General features: G+C 51.9%; 1 protein-coding gene across 6 annotated transcripts in view; it reads left to right on the forward strand.

Annotated features, from left to right (window-relative positions):
- SPG7 (SPG7 matrix AAA peptidase subunit, paraplegin) overlaps positions 1-21945 on the forward strand; it is a 54789-nt gene that overhangs the window by 10650 nt on the left and 22194 nt on the right. For 5 of the 6 annotated variants that reach the window (XM_004058150.5, XM_019011877.3, XM_055364546.2 and 2 more), the window contains exons 4-9: positions 9484-9725; positions 11755-11894; positions 15011-15113; positions 16215-16340; positions 17449-17611; positions 18008-18181. In XM_004058150.5, coding sequence (XP_004058198.1) covers positions 9484-9725; positions 11755-11894; positions 15011-15113; positions 16215-16340; positions 17449-17611; positions 18008-18181 — 948 coding nt within the window. The remainder of the gene's footprint in view (positions 1-9483; positions 9726-11754; positions 11895-15010; positions 15114-16214; positions 16341-17448; positions 17612-18007; positions 18182-21945) is intronic. The other variant, XM_019011876.4, reaches the window with a different exon arrangement.

The following is a 21945-nucleotide window of genomic DNA, read 5'->3' on the forward strand; positions in this document are numbered from 1 at the left end:
CGCACCCAGCCTGGAGTTTCACTCTTGTTTCCCAGGCTAGAGTGCAATGGCGTAATTTCAGATCACTGGAACCTCTGCCTCCTGGGTTCCAGTGATTCTCCTGCCTCAACCTCACGAATAGCTGGGATCACAGGCATGCAACACCACGCCCAGCTAATTTTTGTAGTTTTGGTAGAGACCTGGTTTGACCACGTTGGTCAGGCTAGTCTCAAACTTCTCACCTGAGGTGATCCACTCGCCTTGGTCTCCGAAAGTGCTGGGATTACAGGTGTGAGCCACCACGCCCGGCCGTTCGTTTTTTTAATGAAAGAAGAAAGTCAGATCACTTGGGGCCAGGAGTTCGAGACCAGCCTGGCTAACATGGTGAAACCCCTTGTCTACTAAAAATACCAAAAAAAAAAAAAAAAAATTAGCCAGGTGTGGTGTACGTACTTGTAATCCCAGCTACTCCGGAGTCTGAGGCGTGAGCATCGTTTGAACCTGGGAGGCAGAGGTTGCAGGGAGCTGAGATTGTGCCATTGCACTTCAGCCTGGATAATAGAGTGAGACCTTTCTGTCTCAAACATAAAAAATTAAGAAAGAAAAGGCCGGGCGCGGTGGCTCATGCCTGTCATCCCAGCACTTTGCGAGGCCAAGGCGAGCAGATCACAAGGTCAGGAGATCGAGACCATCTTAGCTAACACAGTGAAACCCTGTCTCTACTAAAAATACAAAAAAAAAAAAAATTAGGTGTGGTGGCGGGCACCTGTAACCCCAGCTAGTCGGGAGGCTGAGGCAGGAGAATGGTGTGAACGCAAGAGGCGAAGCTTGCAGTGAGCCGAGATCGCGCCACTGCACTCCAGCCTGGGCGACACAGCAAGACTCTGTCTCAAAAAAAAAATTAAGAAAGAGAAAAGCGACGGCGAGACTCTTGTCTGAAAAAAAAAAACAAAAAGAAAAAAGTCATAAGAGAAAATATATTTCCTATTTATGCAGTGGAAGCGGATCACCATAAAGAGCTTCATCCTCATGGCCTTCACCTTGAGTGGGCTGAGGAGGAGGACGAGGGGCTGGTCTTGTTGTCTTGGGTAGCAGGGGTGGAAGAAAATCCACGTGTCCGTGATCATACATAGCTCACTCCCGTGTTGCTGAAGGGTCACCTGTCATAGAAGAGGGAAGAATTGTGTGGCCTGTGCGGATTCTGCATTCAGCCTTGTGTGTTGTGTTACGGTTACCCAGGGACATGTGTGGCTCCACTAATAACTCTGATTCCTGGAAGGAATGGCATGGCAGCCTCCTTTGCCATGGCAAGGCAAAGCCATGGCAGCTTCCTGGTTATCACTCCTGGCATGTGGTAGGTGCTTGTCCAGTGAAATCCTAGTCGTTGCTACATTGGCCGGTGCCCTGGCGTGAGGAAGGGCAGGCAGTCACCATGCCCTTTGCTCTCCTGGGCCCTGCATCTGCTTATGGATGAGGCTGCGTGTAGCTGACATGCGTGTCTCTCCTGCATCTGAGTAATTGTCGTCGTCTTTTTTTTTTTTTTTTTTTTTTTGAGATGGAGTTTCGCTCTTGTTGCCGAAGTTGGAGTGCAATGCCACGATCTCGGCTCATTGCAAACTCCGCTTCGTGGGTTCAAGCAGTTCTCCTGCCTCAGCCTCCCAAGTAACTGGGACTAAAGGTGCCCGCAACCATGCCCGGCTAATTTTTTGTATTTTTAGTAGAGACGGAGTTTCACCATGTCAGCTAGGATGATCTCGATCTCCTGATGTTGTGGTCTGCCCGCCTCGGCCTCCCAAAGTGCTGGGATTATAGGCGTGAGCCACCACGCCTGGCCAAGTGATTGTTTTATGTTTATTCTGTTTTGGGTTGAACTATAGTTTGCTTTGAGAAAATAATGTCTGTTAAATTTGCGTTAGAGGATAATTGTTTAGTGAGCCAAATAATCTTTCTTGTGAGAACCTGTTCTGGGTTTCCCCTGGGCCCTCTGCTGTGGTTGCGGCAGGAGTTGGTTTGTGTGGGTTTTCAGGACTGCTGACTTGATCAGACAGGCAACACAGTCCCGGCCCTCAGGCAGGCCTTCTCCCTGGTCGGATGCTGGACTGCATGGCGTCTGTTCAGATGAAGATTCTTTTGCCACCTCGTTAAATGAAAGAACGATACTGAATGTGGCTTAGAAACAGCTTTGCCAGCCGTGCGGAATGATTGTAAGTAGTGGTTGCCCAAAAAGTATTTGCTTGGAATACCACTCACTGATAACACGGGTGAACCTGGAAGGAATTACACGGAGTGAAAAAAGGCACCACTCACTGATAACACGAATTAACCTGGAAGGAATTATACGGAGTGAAGAAAGACCCTGCTCACTGGTAACGCGGGTGAACCCAGAAGGAATTACACGGAGTGAGAAAAGGCTCCCCTCACTGATAACACGGGTGAACCTGGAAGGAATTACACGGAGTGAGAAAAGGCTCCCCTCACTGATAACGCGGGTGAACCTGGAAGGAATCACACGGAGTGGAAAAAAGGCCCCGCTCACTGATAACGTGGGTGAACCTGGAAGGAATTACACGGAGTGGAAAAAAGGCCCCGCTCACTGATAACGCGGGTGAACCTGGAAGGAATTACACGGAGTGAGAAAAGGCCCCCCTCACTGATAACACGGGTGAACCTGGAAGGAATTACACGGAGTGGAAAAAAGGCCCCCCTCACTGATAACGCGGGTGAACCTGGAAGGAATTATACAGAGTGAAAAAAGGCCCCCCTCACTGATAACGCGGGTGAACCTGGAAGGAATTACACGGAGTGAAAAAAGACCCTGCTCACTGGTAACGCGGGTGAACCTGGAAGGAATTACACAGAGTGAAAAAAGGCCCCGCTCACTGATAACGCGGGTGAACCTGGAAGGAATTATACAGAGTGAAAAAAGGCCCCCCTCACTGATAACGCGGGTGAACCTGGAAGGAATTAAATGGAGTGAAAAAAGACCCTGCTCACTGGTAACGCGGGTGAACCTGGAAGGAATTACACAGAGTGAAAAAAGGCCCCGCTCACTGATAACGCGGGTGAACCTGGAAGGAATTACACAGAGTGAAAAAAGGCCCCGCTCACTGATAACGCGGGTGAACCTGGAAGGAATTATACGGAGTGAAAAAAGGCCGAGCTGAAAGATCACATTCTGTATGATTTTTTTTATACAGCATTCTCTAAAGACAAAAATTAAAGAGATGGAACACAGATTCGTGGTTGCTAGGGGCTAAGGATGGGGGAAGGAGACAGCCCGAGGGAGCCTGTGGTTGGATTGCCTCAGCTGTGGTGGGCACATGAGGGCACACACTGCGCGTGTGTCATGGGATGACCCCAGGGAGCTTGGTGGACCGTCATGGTGGGAGAGCCTGGCTGTGATGCTGTTCATAGTTTTGTGAGATGGAATCCCTGGAAGCAGGGGGACAAGGTATTGCTCTGCGTCATTTATTTTTATTTATTTTTATTTTTGTTTTTTTGAGACGGGGTCTGGCTCTGTCACCCAGGATGGAGTGCAGTGGCTCGATCTCTGCTCACTGCAACCTCCACCTCCTGGGTTCAAGCGATTCTCCTGCCTCAGCCTCCTGAGTAGCTGGGATTACAGGCGCGTGCCACCACACCCAGCTAATTTTGTTTGTTTTTAGTAGAGACGGGGTTTCAGTATGTTGGTCAGGCTGGTCTTGATCTCCTGACCTCGTCATCTGCCTGCCTCGGTCCCCACAAAGTGCTGGGATTACAGGTGTGAGCCACTGCGCCCAGCCTGCTCTGTGCCATTTCTTACAACTACATGTGAAGGTATAGTTACTTCACGGTCAGAAATTTAACTAGAAAAAAAGCAGTTGCTAACATTTCTTTTTTTTTTTTTTTCTTTTTTTTGAGACGGAGTTTCGCTCTTGTTGCCCAGCCTGGAGTGCAATGGCGCGATCTCAGCTCACCGCAACCTCCACCTCCCAGGTTCAAGCCATTCTCTTGCCTTAGCTTCCCGAGTAGCTGGGATTACAGGCATGCGTCACCACACCTGGCTGATTTTTTGTATTTTTAGTAAAGATGGGGTGTCTGCATGTTGGTCAGGCTTGTCTCGGACTCCCGACCTCAGGTGATGCACCCACCTCAGCCTCCCGAAATGCTGGGATGACAGGCGTGAGCCACCGCGCCCGGCAGCAGTTGCTAACATTTTCACACAGCTTCTTGTGGAGAAGGCCCCTTTCCACTGTGAAGTGTGAATGCGTCAAGGTGGAGCCCCTGCTCCGGAGGCCTCTCCTCTGTCAGGGTCAGCTGTGGCGCTCGGGGCTGCTGTTTTCAGGGGCGGTTTCCAAGTGGGATGAGCCTGATGTGGCCCCTGTGGCTGCTTCCTTGAGACTCAGTGGTATCAGCCGTTTGTTTTTAGATGACTGATTGAAGTGAGTTATGTGATCATAATATCTAATTGTCAACAATTGACTTTTTTTCTTGAAGAGGGATTTTGGCAACAAAACTTGCCAGTGGTCCTGCAGGCTGCCGTCCACGAGGTGTGCATATGAGGCTCAGGAGGCATGTGCGTTTCCTGAGCACCTTGCCGGACAGCCTCAGGAACACAGGCAGCAGGTGCTGAGGTCACACCCCAGTTCTGTGTGAGCTGGCGGCTCGTCTCAGCGTCCTGGAAGCACACAGGAGGAAGGTACCTGCAGCCCTGGGTGCGCAAGCACAAATGACCACAACATTGAAGGCGTGGCGAGAAGAGGTGCGTCAGGCAGCTCAGTGGAAGGGACACGCTGGGCGTTTGGGCTGGACAGAAGTTAAGGACTTCATGGGAAGGAGATGGGGGGTCTTGCAGGCAGAGGAAGTTACTTTTATACGTAGAGTGCTTTTGTTTGTTTGTTTGTTTGTTTTGAGATGGAGTTTCGCTCTTCGTTGTCCAGGCAGGAGTGAAGTGGCGCGATCTCAGCCCACTGCAACCTCCGCCCGCCATGTTTAAGCGATTCTCCTGCCTTAGCCTCCCTAGTAGCTGGGCTTACAGGCGCGTGCTACCATGCCCAGCTAATTTTTGTATTTTTAGTAGAGACAGGGTTTCACCATGTTGGCCAGGCTGGTGTTGAACTCATGACCTCAGGTGATCCACTCACCTCAGCCTCCCAAAGTGCCTGGATGACAGTCGTGAGCCACTGCTCCCAGCCCCAGCTACGTTGTGTTTTTTTTTTCCCCCTGTAGAGATGGGTTTTCGCTATGTTGCCCAGGCTGGTTTCTAACTCCTGGACTCAAGTGATCCACCTGTCTCGACTCCCAAAGTGCTGGGATGACAGGTGTGAGCCACTGCACCCAGCTGGAATTTCTTATGGTTCGTTTCCTTAGGTTAAAGTTTCAGAAGTAGGATTTTTGAATTAAAGAAGCTAAATACTGTCTATGGCACTTGATACATCTTGCCAGGCAGTTATCAGACAGGGTTGTACTGGTTTGCGCCACCCTAGAACGTGTGCAAGGCCTGTTTGTGGACCCTCCTTGGCCTGGCTGTCTAGGTCATCCACCTGCATGTGCTCACAGAGCATATGGATTTTTCCCTGCGGTGCCTTCACTTGTGGCTGGAAGAGGCTTCTCTGTGATCCTGTGTCCTGGGTGCTCTGTTGGCCTCCTTCTTGCCACTGAGGAGGACATGGAGGCCAGAGAGGGCTCACTGAACAGCGAAATGATTGGAACCTAAGGAGCTTCAGCAGAAGGTGTCATGATGGGGCTAGGCTCTCCCGAGGGCTGTGTGGCCTCAGCGTCTTGTTGGGCAGATCCTGCTCCCTGACACAGCGGGGCTAAGAGCCAGCCTGTGTCACATACCTGTGAATTAACATGCCTGGGTGACCCTCACTGGAGAAGGGCTACACGTTTGTGACGACAGCAGAAGAGGTGTTTATTGTAGACCAAATCCAAGCTGTCATTTTACTTTTATTAGAAATTCTTTGGGATTTGGCTCATGCCTATAATCCCAGCACTTTGGGAGGCTGAGGTGGGAGAATCACCTGAGCTCAGTCGTTTGAGACCGGCTTGGGCAACATAGTGAGACCTCATCTTCTACTCAAATTTAAAAAATTAGCCGGGTGCAGTGGCGTGCACCTGTACTCCCAGCTACTCGGGAGGCTCAGTTGGGAGGATCAGTTGAGCCCAGGAGGTGGAGGCTGCAGTGAGCCCAGATATGCTCATGAAGCACTGTGGGTTTCTCCTGCAGTGCACAACCGCACTCCAGCCTGGGTGACGGAGAGAGACCCCATCTCAACAAAAATAAAAAAGAAAAGAAAATGGGACACTGTTGATACAGTCACAGAGCTGAAGGAGCAGCATGGGTCGTGATTCTGGATCGTCCCCCCGGGGCAGCTAGAGTAGCTGCTGGGAAGTATTTGTCTCAGTTTCCCGGGAGCAGTGTGGGTCGTGATTCTGGATCGTCCCTCCGGGGCAGCTAGAGTAACTGCTGGGAAGTATTTCTCAGTTTCGCGGGAGCAGTGTGGGTCGTGATTCTGGATCGTCCCTCCGGGGCAGCTAGAGTAGCTGTTGGGAAGTATTTCTCAGTTTCGCGGGAGCAGTGTGGGTCGTGATTCTGGATCATCCTTCCGGGGCAGCTAGAGTAGCTGCAGGGAAGTATTTCTCAGTTTCCCGGGAGCAGTGTGGGTCGTGATTCTGGATCGTCCCTCCAGGGCAGCTAGAGTAGCTGTTGGGAAGTATTTGTCTCAGTTTCCCGGGAGCAGCGTGGGTCGTGATTCTGGATCGTCCCTCTGGGGCAGCTAGAGTAGCTGCTGGGAAGTATTTCTCAGTTTCCCGGGAGCAGCGTGCGTCGTGATTCTGGATCGTCCCTCCGGGGCAGCTAGAGTAGCTGCTGGGAAGTATTTGTCTCAGTTTCCCGGGAGCAGTGTGGGTCGTGATTCTGGATCTTCCCTCCGGGGCAGCTAGAGTAACTGCTGGGAAGTATTTCTCAGTTTCGCGGGAGCAGTGTGGGTCGTGATTCTGGATTGTCCCTCCGGGGCAGCTAGAGTAGCTGCTGGGAAGTATTTGTCTCAGTTTCCCGGGAGCAGTGTGGGTCGTGATTCTGGATCGTCCCCCCGGGGCAGCTAGAGTAGCTGCTGGGAAGTATTTGTCTCAGTTTCCTGGGAGCAGTGTGGGTCGTGATTCTGGATCGTCCCTCCGGGGCAGCTAGAGTAGCTGCTGGGAAGTATTTGTCTCAGTTTCCCGGGAGCAGTGTGGGTCGTGATTCTGGATCTTCCCTCCGGGGCAGCTAGAGTAACTGCTGGGAAGTATTTCTCAGTTTCGCGGGAGCAGCGTGGGTCGTGATTCTGGATCGTCCCTCCGGGGCAGCTAGAGTAGCTGCTGGGAAGTATTTGTCTCAGTTTCCCGGGAGCAGTGTGGGTCGTGATTCTGGATCGTCCCTCCGGGGCAGTTAGAGTAGCTGCTGGGAAGTATTTGTCTCAGTTTCCCGGGAGCAGTGTGGGTGGTGATTCTGGATCGTCCCTCCGGGGCAGCTAGAGTAGCTGCTGGGAAGTATTTGTCTCAGTTTCCCGGGAGCAGTGTGGGTCGTGATTCTGGATCGTCCCTCCGGGGCAGCTAGAGTAGCTGCTGGGAAGTATTTCTCAGTTTCCCAGTGCGCCTCATGTTTCTAGTAGACAACACAATTGGTAATTAAATATTGGAAGTAGTTTCTAACAATTGGATACTTACCTGAGAACATAAATTTGCTCTCTGAAATAAGCGGTGGGCTTTATATAATTGCCTTTGTGAATATGAAATTTAAGTATTAGATGCACGGTTAGGATCGATTGTGACAAAACAGTGATATCTAAAATATACCTTCATGTTTCCAAAGCAATTATTTTGCCACCTTTTTAGTAGGTTGCATTTTGTGTTTTTAAGCCGATTTAAAAATTGTTTGAATTCGTCTAAAATGATTGTTGGAAAGGAAGGTGGTACATGGGACGTGCCCAGGCCTGGCTTTGATCCCAGTGTGAAGCCCCCCCAAGACAGTGTAGGAGGAGCACAGCTGTGAATCTCAAGAACACGTGAGCCTCTCGTCCCCGCTGCTGGGTCCGTGGCGGTTTGTCCGCAGGCGCAGGGGCGCAGGTGTTCTGGAGATGATGTCATTCCCGCTGCTGTGTCCGTGGTGGTTTGTCCGCAGGCGCAGGTGTTCTGGAGATGGCGCCCTTCCCAGAGCTGGAGGAGAGACTGACCTGCTTAGGGGGGGTTGAAGGAAAACTGTGGCTTGGCCTGTGGTGGTCACTGTTGGGAGCCTGTCTGGCTGCAGGACTACTCCCCACCTGGGCCCTGGACTGTGGGAAGTGACCCCTGCGGGCATTTTGCCCAGTGGCCATCCTGGCTGTCCTTTTCCCCACCATGCCCTCCTCAGAGGCATCTCCCTGGCTTCACTGCCTGGCGCTGCTTGCCACGCCTCCTTGCAGGCCTCCATGAAGAGTGAGTGAGCGCCCGCTGCTCCAGATCCCCTCTGTGCTGGCCCCAGGCCGGCCTTGAGTCGGTCTCTTGCTGCCTGCAGGGTGCACCTGTCCACCTCCCCTCGAGGTATCCCAGTGTCTGGAGAACAGGGGCCGAATGTCTTTTCCATCCTCTGAGAGCTAAGCATGATGCCACCGTGTCTTCAGTAGGGTGTTAATAACTGAGGAAGGTAATTTAGAAGAATTCACCTGTTGCTTCTCATAAAGAGTTGGTCTCTGGGAAAATTCTAGAGTCAGGCGGTCTGGAGGATACGCCTTTAGACTCAACAGTGTATCTCATGATATTTTTAAGTTCTGTTTTCAGATGTTGTGATAAGCTACAACTTTCCGTTAAATGTTAGTCATTCTGATGAGTAAAAAGTTCAGAATGGTTGTTGGGTAGGGAGAGAGAAGGCACAAGGGTCTTCAGTGGGATTGGGAAGGTATTATTTCTTGAGGCAGGTTGTGGTAAAAGGTATTTGTTTTCATCGTTTTTAATAACGTGTATGTTTTGATATTTAGTATTTGATCAAACTCCAAGCGACTGGATTCATGGCCATCGTGAGCTTGCACTTTGTTTGCAGCAGGAGAGCTGACTGCATCCATGATGGCTCGGACGGCCTGGGACCGTCGTTTCTTTTCTGAGACAGGGTCGTTCTCTGTCACCCAGGCTGGAGCACAGTGGCGTGATCATGGCTCACTGCAGCTTCACCCTCCCGCCTCAGCCTCCCAAGTAGCTGGGACCACAAGCGTGCACCGTTGTGCCCAGCTCTGAGTGTTTCGATTTGGAAATGGTTTCCTCTTATCTCAGGTGGGAACCACTCCTGCTCCTCACCGAAGTGACCTCAGCGAATGAAGTGTGGGTGACCTCGAACAGCACAGCGTTAGTCTTTGTCTCTGATAACGTCAGGGAAGAACTGGAGGAAGTGCGGGATCTTCTGTGCGGGACGCTGCCCCTCCCCGTCCAGCCGAGCTTTCCTCAGGAAGCTCTGGATGTCGCCCATGTCTGTTGCTCATGTGTTCGTTTCTCCCTTTTGCTTCTCTGCCGGCTCAGAGGAGAGGAGACGCCGTGAGCGGGACGACCAGATGTACCGAGAGCGGCTGCGCACCTTGCTGGTCATCGCGGTTGTCATGAGCCTCCTGAATGCTCTCAGCACCAGCGGAGGCAGCATTTCCTGGAACGACTTTGTCCACGAGATGCTGGCCAAGGGCGAGGTGCAGCGCGTCCAGGTGGTGCCTGAGAGCGACGTGGTGGAAGTCTACCTGCACCCTGGAGCCGTGGTGTTTGGGCGGCCTGTGAGTGAGGGCACGGGCGGCCTGTGAGTGAGGGTGTGGGCGTTGGCTGTTGCCATCCTTTTGGATACCTGTGGTTGAGGGCATGCTTCTTTCTCATGCAGGGACCTCAGCCCATTAATTTGCATTTATTTGGTTGCCTTTGTTTTTGTTTTTGTTTTTGAGACAGTCTCGCTCTGTTGGCCCTGGCTGAAGCGCAGTGATGTGATCTCGGCTCACTGCAACATCTGCCTCCCGAGTTCAAGGGATTCTCCTGGCTCAGCCTCCCGGGTAGCTGGGATTACAGGCGTGCACCACCACGCCTGGCTAATTTTTGTAGTTTTAGTAGAGATGGGGTTTCTCCATGTTGGGCAAGGCTGGTCTTGAACTCCTGACCTCAGATGATCTGCCCACCTTGACCTCCCAAAGTGCTGGGATTACAGGCGTGAGCCATCGTGCCCAGCCGGATCTGGTAGCTTTAGATTCCAAGAGTGCGTCAGAACATGTGCTTGGAGCAATTTAACCCGGGGTAATATGTGGACCAGTGATTAGGAAAGTGGTCTGGGGTTGGTGTGGCCCACCCCCGGGTCTGGAAGTCTGGAAATGACCGTGGCCTCCACCAGAGCTTCTGCCCCTTTGCTGGGTGACTCAGGATTCAGAATGCTTTTTCCTTTTCTTTTGCTTTTTTTTTTTTTTTGAGACAGACTCTCCCTCTGTCATCCAGGCTGAGATGCAGTGGTGTGTGTGATGTCGGCTCACTGCAGCCTTGGTCTCCTGGGCTCAGGTGATCTCCCCACCTCAGCCTCCCCTGTAGCTGGGATTGCAGGTGCGCACCACCACACTTGGCTAATTTTTAAATTTTTTGTTTTTTTGGAGAGATGAGGTCTCACTATATTGCCCAGGCTGGTCTTGAACTCCTGGCCTCAAGTGATCCTTACACCTTGGCCTTCCAAAGTGCCAGATCACAGGCGTCAGCCACCACGCCTGGCCCTGTCTTGCTATTTTTAAAAACAGGAAACATTGTTCTTAAAATACACCATGGCTAAGTGCAGAAGACGGTGCTCATTCACGTAAATCCTCTGGTGGATGCCTGATTATTTCAGCCTGGAAGGTTATTTTAACCTACAACACTATGCTCAGCTCTAGACGAGTCACCTGATAAAACAGCTGCCTTAAAGAGAAAATGCTCAGAATTCTGTCTTAGCAGTTTGGGGTGTGAGTGAGGGAGCAGCAGGTGCCATCCCCACCCCTCATCCCTGTCCTCTGCTGGAGTTTCCAGTTAACCTCAAAGAGAGTCCCACAAGTCCGTCTGTGTCCTCCCTTTGGGGTGTTGCCGTCCAGTCATGCTGAAATCTGATCTAAACATGCGGAGTTTACTTAGGAAAATGCTGCGTTTGGAGAATCGTGTGCCAGGGAGACGGACCCGTTGGTGTCCTGGTGTGAGGGATGAACAGTCTCAGGTTTTGTGGTTAAACATGAACCCTCTGTGGCCGCAGTTTCCTAAAACATCTGTTTTTGGCCGTAGTCTTGATTTTGCCGTCCTCAGTCCCGTGCTGCAGCCTCGCCGGCCTCTGGGGAGGCTCCTGCTGTGTCTGTAGGTGTAGCTGAGTCTGAGGCACACATCAGACGTGGGGCTGTGAGCTAACTTGCAGACACCCCTCCATTTCTTAGTTTTCCTATGAGTGGAAAATAGAAAGTCTGTCTGTTGAAATTTTATTTCTCAAATTGTGGTTGAGGAAACAAATTGTTTAGACTTGGAAGTACAGATGTTCCTTGAATTAGGATATTTTCAGCTTCCCAGGGGCTCACTGGGAGGTAGCCCCATCGTAGGTCAAGGAGCTTAGTGTGCATATTGCTTTTACACCGTTGTAAAATGGAAAGACCGTAAGTGGAACCGTCGTACGTTAGGAATCACCTCTAGTTTCTGAATGGTGTCCTCTTCACAATGCTGAGGTTGTCATTACCATGAGTTCCAGGCAGGCTCTCTGTTGACTGTGGGGTTGCCCATCTGTCCCTGCATTTCTCATGGTCCCCTCTCCTTTCTGCCCCCCAGCGACTAGCCTTGATGTACCGAATGCAGGTTGCAAATATTGACAAGTTTGAAGAGAAGCTTCGAGCAGCTGAAGATGAGCTGAATATCGAGGCCAAGGACAGGATCCCAGTTTCCTACAAGCGAACAGGATTCTTTGGAAAGTATGTTGGACGTATTTGTTGATGCTTGAACTAAACCTAACTTGGCTTTGTAATCTGAGAAACAGATTGCAGTCAAAAATCTCAAACTGTCTTTGCCTATAGTTAACTAGACTTTTTAGTGGGAGGGTTAAATAAATATAGAAGTGAATGATACAATGCCAGGAAATTTGGAAATATAGTCATCCCTGGGTATCCATGGGGGCTGGTTCTAGGACTTCCCAAGGATACCAGCACCTGAGGATGCCTAAGCCCCTGGTGTAGGATGCTGAAGTCTAAGCCCCTGATGTAGATGCCGAAGTCTCAGCCCCCGACGTAAGATGCCAAAGTCTTAGCCCCCGACGTAGGATGCCGAAGTCTAAGCCCCCGACGTAGGTGCCGAAGTCTCAGCCCCCGACGTAGGTGCCAAAGTCTCAGCCCCCGACGTAAGATGCCGAAGTCTCAGCCCCCGACGTAGGTGCCGAAGTCTCAGCCCCCAACGTAGGATGCCGAAGTCTCAGCCCCCGACGTAGGTGCCGAAGTCTCAGCCCCCGACGTAGGATGCTGAAGTGTCGGCCCCTGGTGTAAAATGCCGAAATCTTTGTGTGTAACCTAAGAACATTCTCTGATATGCTTTAAATCATCTGTAGGTTGATAATAATACCCAATACCCTGTAAATACTATTTCAATCGTTGTTATACTTTAGGGAATAATGACAAAAATGTGTCTGTGCAAGTTGAGTATAGATGCACGTTTTCCCCCAGATACTTTCATTCTGTGCTTGGTTAAACCTGCAAAGATGGAACCTGTGGCTGTGGAGGCCAACCGTGTGCAAGTCCGTTGGAGTTTGTTTAGTCACTTTCTTTAGTTGTCTGGCGCTTCTGAATTCACATTCTTGTATAATTTTCACTGACTGTGTTCTTTGATGAAAGCTTCCAAAATGGTCAGAGTGAGTGTGCAGATGCCGGAGATACCTAGTGATCTGGCCAGCCTTGTGACAATAACAACGTTCAGATGAAGGCTTCCCAAATGGTCAGAGTGAATGTGCAGATGCCGGAGATACCTAGTGATCTGGCCAGCCTTGTGACAATAACAAAGTTCAGCTTTTTCTATTTTCAGTATATTTTGTTTTCAAAAGTAAGCGATCACTTTCAGTTAGCAAGGCAAGATCAGCCTAGCAGTAAGAAAGAAAGTCAAGGAGGACCGTGTTAATGTCCTGGGCTTGCTCTCTTCTACAGACAGGAAAATGGAACGGGAAAAGGGTAGACACAGGAAGGTGAAATTCTCATTTCAGTGTTGAGGGAAACAGACCAGGTGGGAGCTGTGAGCACATATGGACCATGGACCCTGACAGGTTCCTTAGTAGGACAAATGAGGGGCCAACGGGTACTGAAACCGAGAGGTTTATTGTTGACTTGTAATCTCTGAAGATGTAGAATGCCAGTGACTGGCAAGTACTCCCTTGATCAAAATGTACCTCTAGCCGGGTGCAGTGGCTATGCCTGTAATCCCAGCACTTTGGAAGGCTGAGGCAGGGAGGATCTCTTGAGCCCACAAGTTCGAGACCAGTCTGGGCAGCATGGAGAACCCCATCTCTACAGAAAAAAAAAAAAGATGCACCTTTAATTCTATAACCCAGCAGCTCCTGGCAGATCACTGCTCTGAGGCTGTGTGTCTCATGTCTTTGTAGGCCAGTGATGTACAGAAGATGGAGGGTTGGGGCAGGCCCATTCTCATGTCTTCGTAGGCCGATGATGGACAGAAGGTAGAGGTTTGGGCCGGGCCCGGTGGCTCACGCCTGTAATTCCAGCACTTTGGGAGGCCGAGGCGGGCAGATCATGAGGTCAGGAGGTCGAGACCATCCTGGCTAACACGACGAAACCCCGTCTCTACTAAAAATACAAAAAAAATCAGCCGGGTGTGGTGGCGGGTGCCTGTAGTCCCAGCTACTCGGGAGGCTGAGGCAGGAGGATGGCGTGAACCCAGGAGGCGGAGCTTGCAGTGAGCCAAGATAGCACCACTGCAGTCCGGCCTGGGTGGCAGAGCCAGACTCCATCTCAAACAAAAAAAAAAGAAGAAGATGGAGGGTTGGGGCAGGCCCATTCTCATTTCTTCGTAGGCCAATGATGTACAGAAGATGGAGGGTTGGGGCAGGCCCATTCTCATTTCTTCGTAGGCCAATGATGTACAGAAGATGGAGGGTTGGGGCAGGCCCAGGGCAGCCCCTCCTCAGGATGAGGGTAAAAGTCCTGGGATTTGCATTTTTTTTTTTTTTTTTTTTTTTTGGAGACAGGGTCTCACTCCGTCGCCCAGGCTGGAGTGCAGTGGTGCAATCTCAGCTTACTGCAGCCTCGACCTCCCAGGTTCAGTGATTCTCCCACCTCAGCCTCCTGAGTAGCTGGGACTACAGATGCAAACCACCACATCCAGCTAAGTTTTTTTGTATTTTTAGTAGAGACAGGGTTTATTCTTACATTTTTCTTTTGTTTTTGAGATGGAGTCTTGCTCTGTAGCCCAGGCTGGAGTGCAGTGGCACGATCTTGACTCACTGCAGCCTTCACCTCCTAGGTTCAAGCATTTCTCCTGCCTCAGCCTCCCAAGTAGCTGGGATTGCAGACTCATGCCACCATGTCCAGCTAATTTTTGTATTTTTTTAGTAGAGATGGGATTTTACCATGTTGGCCAGGCTGGTCTCAAACTCCTGACCTTGTGATTCACCCGCCACGGCCTCCCAAAGTGCTAGGATTACAGGCTGTGAGCCACCGCGCCCGGCCTGAGATTTGCTTTTTACTCTTAGGCTGATCTTGCCTGCCTGATTGAAGCTGATCGCTTACTTTTGAAAACAAAATATACTGAAAATAGAAAAACCTGAACGTTGTTATTGTCACAAGGCTGGCTAGATCTCCGGCATCTGCACACTCAGTCTGACCATTTGGGAAGCTTTCATGCAAAAGCACAGTCAGCGAGAATGAGACGAGAGAACCCATTTCCACAACCATTTTAATCTGCGCATTAGTCCCAGACGTAGGTTTTCCTCGTCTCATCTTGGAAACGTTGCCAGCGGTGGTTCTGATTTGGAAGCCTGTGTCTGTCACGTGACACCATCTGAGCCTGTGCCTGCCTCTCTTTCTTCCGGCAGTGCCCTGTACTCCGTGGGGATGACGGCAGTGGGCCTGGCCATCCTGTGGTATGTTTTCCGTCTGGCCGGGATGACTGGAAGGGAAGGTGGATTCAGTGCTTTTGTAAGTTCTGTAAATCAGAGCTCTCTGAACTCTTTCTGGTTTGTGTTTGCTGAATACTTTTCCCATAAGCTATACGATGAATACACAGGGAAAACCTGTTGCAGAGAGTAGCCTGAAGCCACAATTAGACAGCAGCTCACCTTCCTTTCCCATGGGCCGGCTGTAAGGTGTGTAGTAACCAGTGTTGCCTGAGGGCCTCTCACCCCTAACTCGGGTGCCTGAGCCTTGTGAGATTACAGGGCAGTTGAATCTGCGTTTTTCTTTTCTTTTTTTTTTGAGACGGAGTTTCGCCCTTGTTGCCCAGGCTACAGTGCAGCCGCGCGATCTCGGCTCACCGCAACTTCCACCTCCCGCGTTCAAGCAATTCTCCTACCTCAGCCTCCCGAGTAGCTGGGATTACAGGCACGCGCCGCCACGTCCAGCTAATTTTGTATTTTTGGTAGAGATGGGGTTTCTCCATGTTGTTCAGGCTGGTCTCGAACTCCCGACCTCAGGTGATCCTCCCGCCTCAGCCTCCCAAAGTGCTGGGATTATAGGCATGAGCCACTGCGCCTGGCCTTTCTTTTTTGTGTGTGTGTGTGTGACAGAGTCTGGCTCTGTTGCCCAGGCTGCAGTGCAGTGGTGCGATCTCAGCTCACTGCAACCTCTGCCTCCTGGGTTCAGGCGATTCTCCTGCCTCAGTCTTCCAAGTAGCTGGGACTACAGGTGCCTGCCACCACACCCGGCTAATTTTTTTGTATTTTTGGTAGAGACAGGTTTCACCGTGTTAGCCAGGGTGGTCTCGATCTCTTAACCTCGTGATCCACCCATCTCGGCCTCCCAAAGTGCTAGGATTACAGGCGTGAGCCACCATGCCTGGCTGCATAATTTTTTTTAAAGCAAATTGCTAGATAAGTTTCTTACTAATTAATGACGAAACATTTCCCTTTTGTGCTTGAAGACTGACCTGTGAGCCTCGTCAGTCTGACATGAGTGAAGCCTTGGGATCCTGGGATGGAGACGTGGGGTTGGGGCAGCTCAGGTGCGTGGGCTGAGCGCTGGCGTCGTGCTGCTGATTTCCTGACTTCGCCCAGCTCCTTGCACTTTGTTCTTTCTGCACAGAATCAGCTTAAAATGGCTCGTTTCACCATTGTGGATGGGAAGATGGGGAAAGGAGTCAGCTTCAAAGACGTGGCAGGAATGCACGAAGCCAAACTGGAAGTCCGCGAGTTTGTGGATTATCTGAAGGTGAGAGCAGCGTGGGCCGGGAGGGAGGTGTGAGCAGACGCCAGCCGTCCTCCTCTCCCAGAAGGGCTCCTGCGGGACCTGGAATTCCATCGATGACGTGTCGTGGGTTGGCGGTGACCTCTACCATGTCCCATGGGGACACCAAGCAGGTGCTGGTGCCTGTTCAACCAGCAGCACAAGCCTCGTGCACATGGTTCAGCCAAGCGGAGGCTGCCAAGACCCGTGTCTACTGTGCCATTAGCCGTCCTGGGCCCTTCATCCCTTGCAAAGCTCTGTGCTTTTTCCAGAACCACATAAACCCCTTAGCCAGTTGGTGGCAGTGCATGAGCTGCCTATCACGTGCGTCACTTACACGTTTCCTCCGCGGGCCTGGTACGGTGGGTCACACCTGTAGTCCTGGCACCTCGGGGGGCTGACTTACGTGTTCCCTCCGCAGGCCTGGTACAGTGGGTCACGCCTGTAGTCGTGGCACCTCGGGGCGCTGAGGCAGGGGAGTGCTTGAGCCCAGGAGTAGGAGATCAGCCTGGGCAACAGTGAGACCCTGTCTCTGCAAAACATTTTTTTATTTAATTAATTTTTTTTTTTTTCGAGACAGAGTCTCACTTTGTCACTCAGGCTGGAGTGCAGTGGCACAATCTCGGCTCACTACAACCTCCACCTCCCCAGTTCAAGTGATTCTCCTGCCTCAGCCTCCCGAGTAGCAGGGATCACAGGCGCCCACCACCATGCACGGCTAATTTTTGTATTTTTAGTAGAGACGGGGTTTTTCCATGTTGGCCAGGCTGGTCTCAAACTCCTGATCTCAAGCTATGCGCCTGCCTCAGCCTCCCAAAATGCTGGAATTCCAGGTGTGAGCCACCGCACCTGGCCTGCAAGAAGTTTTTAAAAGTAGCTGGGCGTGTTGCCACATGCCTGTATATTCCCAGCTACTCGAGAGGCTGAGGTGAGAGAGTGGCTTCAACCCAGGAGTTTGGGGCTGCAGTGAGCTATCATGGCACCCACTGCACTCCAGCCTGCGTGACCCAGAGAGACCTTACCTCTAAAAAACAAAAAAACAAAAAAACTGAATCCGCAAGTAGTTAGTGTGGCATCATCTGCTGCTGTCCAGAGCCCAGAACGCTTCCTCCAGCTTGGCGCCAAGGTCCCGAAGGGCGCACTGCTGCTCGGCCCCCCCGGCTGTGGGAAGACGCTGCTGGCCAAGGCGGTGGCCACGGAGGCTCAGGTGCCCTTCCTGGCGATGGCCGGCCCAGAGTTCGTGGAGGTCATTGGAGGTAGGTGCTGTGGTTGGGGGCTGTGGGTGGGCTTGGCTGACCACTTGGCTCCTTTCACACATCCTTCCTCTGGTGTCTGGACTGAAAGGGACACGGGTGGGTGGGGGAGTAGAGAAGGAAAGCGAGGTCTGGGTTGGCGGAGGGGTTTTGTCTGCGAAGCACATGATGTTTGCTTCAAAGCCACCGTCACTTGTGGCCTGGGGGGCCAGCACGGTGCGTGTGAACCCTGAGGGGTGGCCAGGGGCCCCCGCGAGCAGCTGCCGTGTGTCCGTTTGTAGGGAATGGGGCTGGTAGCTTTAGTTGTCCTTGGTGTAGAACTTTGTCTGGCCCGGGTACAGGAAGAGGCTTTGTTTTTTATTAACTGCCCATTTCCTGATTCTCTCTGTGTCCCCTCAGGCCTCGGCGCTGCCCGTGTGCGGAGCCTCTTTAAGGAAGCCCGAGCCCGGGCCCCCTGCATCGTCTACATCGATGAGATCGACGCAGTGGGCAAGAAGCGCTCCACCACCATGTCCGGCTTCTCCAACACGGAGGAGGAGCAGACGCTCAACCAGCTTCTGGTAGAAATGGACGGTCAGTGCTCGTGCGCCCCGCATCCCCATTGCACCATCAGAGGAGGTTTTCCGATGTCTTTCAGAACGGGTTGTGGTGAGCCAAGATCGTGTCACTACACTCCGGCCTGGGTGACAGAGTGAGACTCCGTCTCAAGAAAAAAAAAAAATAGAAATATAGCTTTTAGACCTGGTGCAGTGGCTCATGCCTGTAATCCCAGCACTTTGGGAGGCCAAGACAGGCAGATCACCGGAGGTCAGGATTTCATGAGCAGCCTGGCCAACATGCTGAAACCCCATCTCTACAAAAACACAAAAGTCAGCCGGGCGTGATGGCAGGTGCCTATAATCCCTGCTACTCTGGAGAATCGCTTGAACTCAGGAGGTGGAGGTTGCAGTGAGCCGAGATCTCATCATTGTACTCCAGCCTGCCTGGGTGACAGAGGGAGACTCCATCTCAAAAAAAAAAGAAACACAGCTTTTAATTTAAAAAAGGTCAAGGCAATAGTAAAAAAGACAAGTAGGAATATAAGTGGTACGTCAGATGTAATCTTTCCTTTTCTTTTTTTTTTTTTTTTTTTTTTTTGAGACAGTCTCGCTCTGTCTCCCAGGCTAGAGTGCAGGGGCACAATCTTGGCTCACTGCAGGCTCCGTCTCCCGGGTTCTCGCTATTCTCCTGCCTCATCCTCTCAAGTAGCTGGGACTACAGGCACCTGTCCCACGCCCGGCTAATTTTTTGTATTTTTAGTAGAGACGGGGTTTCACCATGTTAGGCAGGATGGTCTCAATCTCCTGACCTCGTGATCCGCCTGCCTCGGCCTCCCAAAGTGCTGGGATTACAGGCGTGAGCCTTAGCACCCAGGCTTTTTTTTTTCATTATTACTGTTTTTTAGGGGCTTTGCAGCAAAACCCAGAGGGACTGCTAGACAGATTCTGGAAGAGCTGTGCCACTCATAATTTTAGGTCTGTAATGAGTCTGTCTGGTTGTGCTGCCACGTCTCTCCCTGTGCCCCCTGGAGAGGGTGTGACACTGGTTAGAGGGCGGAGCAGAGCATCAGGGTGCTGCACTGCAGTGAGGGAGACACCCCATTTGTTGTGACCCCTTGAAAATGACTTCTGGTCTGGCTTTGACAATTTTTTTTTTTTAATGGAGCTGACCCAATAAAGGTGACATGGAATTATTTTTCTTCTGAGCTAGTTTTGCAAGATTATTATTTTTTTTATGTGGATATTGTTGTGGGAAAATAGATAGCCAGGCTTGGTGGTGCGGGCCTGTGTTCCCGGCTGTTGGGGAGGCCGAGGCAGAAGGAGTGCTGGAACCTGAGCTAGGGAGTGTGCTGTGCGATGGTCTTGCCTGTGAACAGCCTCTGCATTGCAGCCTGGACAACACAGCGAGACCCCGTCTCTAAAAGACAATGAATACGTTCACATACATTTACCATTTTAATCATTCTGAAGTTCATTGACATTAAGTATATTCGCACTGTTGAGCAACCGCCACCACCACGTGTCTCCAGAACTTTCTCTTCAAACTGAAAACCTGTCCCCATTCAACCCTCCCCATTCTCCATCCCCAGCCCCTTGCAGCCTGTGTCCCTCTGTCTGTCTCTGAGTTTGACTGTTGTAGGGACCTCATAGAATTGGAGTCCTACAGTGTCTGTCCTTTGCTATCCGCCTTCCTTCAATCACATAACATCTCTAGGGGCCATCTGTGCTTTGCACGTGTCAGGATTTCCTTCCTCTTTGAGGCTGAACGATGCTGCCTTGTGTGTAGGGGCTGCGTCTTGTTATTCGCCCGTCGGTGGACACGTGGACTGTTGTGAATCAGGCTGTGTTAACATAAGTACAAGCATCTTCTGAAGTCTCTGCTTTGTAAGATTTATTTTTAATCAGAATTCTAGTTACATTTTAGGTATTGTAGATGAGGGAGACTTTTTTTCCCCAAGTGTTCTGGCTGCAAGAGAACCGTTGACTTCCTGTTTTCTTTGTTGCCTGAGGCTGCCTGGAGTCGTGTGTCTTAGCACACATGCACAGCCCAGTTTTGACTACTCACCTAAGGGGGAACTTGCTCCACCTCTCATTGCAAAATCACTTTAGACTTACAGAAGCGTTGCCACAGTGGTCAGAGTGTTCTTTGATGCCTTCCTGCAAGCTCCCCGAAGGCTGACTGTGACATACATGGTCTGCAGGTTCGGACCAGGCCACGCTGTCCGTGACTTCCCCCCAGACCCATCCACAGGTGCTTCCGCCCCCCCCCCCGACGTGGATGTTTGGTCTCCTTGGTCTCTTCCCCTCCTGTGTCATTTGTTGGTCTTGTTTTTTGAGACAGGGTCTTGCCGTGTTGTCCAGGTTGGTCTTGAACTCCTTGGCTCATGCAATCCTCCTGCCTCAGCCCCCCGAGCAGCTGGGATTACAGGTGGGCTTCACTGTTCCTCAGTGTTTGTCTTTGGTGACTGTGACACTGTACAGGCCAGTGACGTTCAGGAATGTCATCTCTGGAGCTGTGACATGTCCTCAGGATCAGGTCGAGCAGTGCATTTGGCAGGATCGGTGCAGCAGTGCTGTGGTGTGCCTTGAGGTTTACAGTGTCGCTGCAGCTGTCGCTGGCGGTGGACTCTGCTGAGGACTTTGGCCCTGGGCTGGGATGCATCTCTTCTGGGTGCCACGCGTTCCCTGTGCCGGCGCCCGTCTCTTCTGGGTGCCCCGCGTTCCCATCTGCCTCTGGGCTGCTGTGAAGTCAGGTAGACTGATGCCCACAGCAGTGTTCTCTAGGCTCTGAAAGCTCTGAGGGTAGAAGATGAAAGTGAGATTCCCGACAGTGTGCAGGACGCAACGACGTTTGCGGAGAATGCTTCACACCTCTCTTGCTGCTTGTCCCCCGTGTCTCCAGTCGTCTCTCAACACGCTTGTTCAGGAACTAACGCGTGAGCAACCGAGACCTGAACGGCTGCCTTCTGCACACACGGCAAGTGGTCATGGGAGTCGAGTTTTCAGAGAACAGAATGTCTTCAGAGATGTGGGGTGAGCAGTTCAGATTCTGTGATGTCTGAGGTGTCACTGAGGAGAGACCCCTCCTCAGAGGTGGGTCCTTGGGGATCAGGGACCCCACCGCCTCTGCTGGGGGAGCTGGCCCTGTACCTCAAGCGGAGATCACTGTGCGTTTTAGAGGCCTCTGGAGCCTCCAGGCTCGCTGTACTGCTTCTCTGCAGAGCATCTTTATGTGGCCTCTCTGGTGCTGTGTGGCCTTCACTGTGGCCTCTCTGGCGCTGTGTGGCCTTCAGTGTGGCCTCTCTGGCGCTGTGTGGCCTTCAGTGTGGCCTCTCTGGCGCTGTGTGGCCTTCAGTGTGGCCTCTCTGGCGCTGTGTGGCCTTCAGTGTGGCCTCTCTGGCGCTGTGTGGCCTTCAGTGTGGCCTCTCTGGCGCTGTGTGGCCTTCAGTGTGGCCTCTCTGGTGCTGTGTGGCCTTCAGTGTGGCCTCTCTGGCGCTGTGTGGCCTTCAGTGTGGCTCTGACCATTGCTTCTGGAGGCTGCTCAAGGATGGGTGGGCGGGTGGTTTGGGTTTTGAGGAAATCTGCAGAGCACCTTGGGTTCTGGCCACAGAATCTGAGGACTGTCCATGAGGCGGGTGAGGCGGGTGAGGCCGGGTGAGGCGGGCGAGGCGGGCAAGGCGGTTGAGGTGAGGCGGGTGAGGTTGGGCGAGGCGGGTGAGGTGAGGCGGGTGAGGCCGGGTGAGGCGGGCGAGGCGGGCGAGGCGGTTGAGGTGAGGCAGGTGAGGTCGGGTGAGGCAG

Source organism: Gorilla gorilla, chromosome 18 (assembly GCF_029281585.2).
Source record: "Gorilla gorilla gorilla isolate KB3781 chromosome 18, NHGRI_mGorGor1-v2.1_pri, whole genome shotgun sequence".
Classification (NCBI taxonomy): domain Eukaryota; kingdom Metazoa; phylum Chordata; class Mammalia; order Primates; family Hominidae; genus Gorilla; species Gorilla gorilla.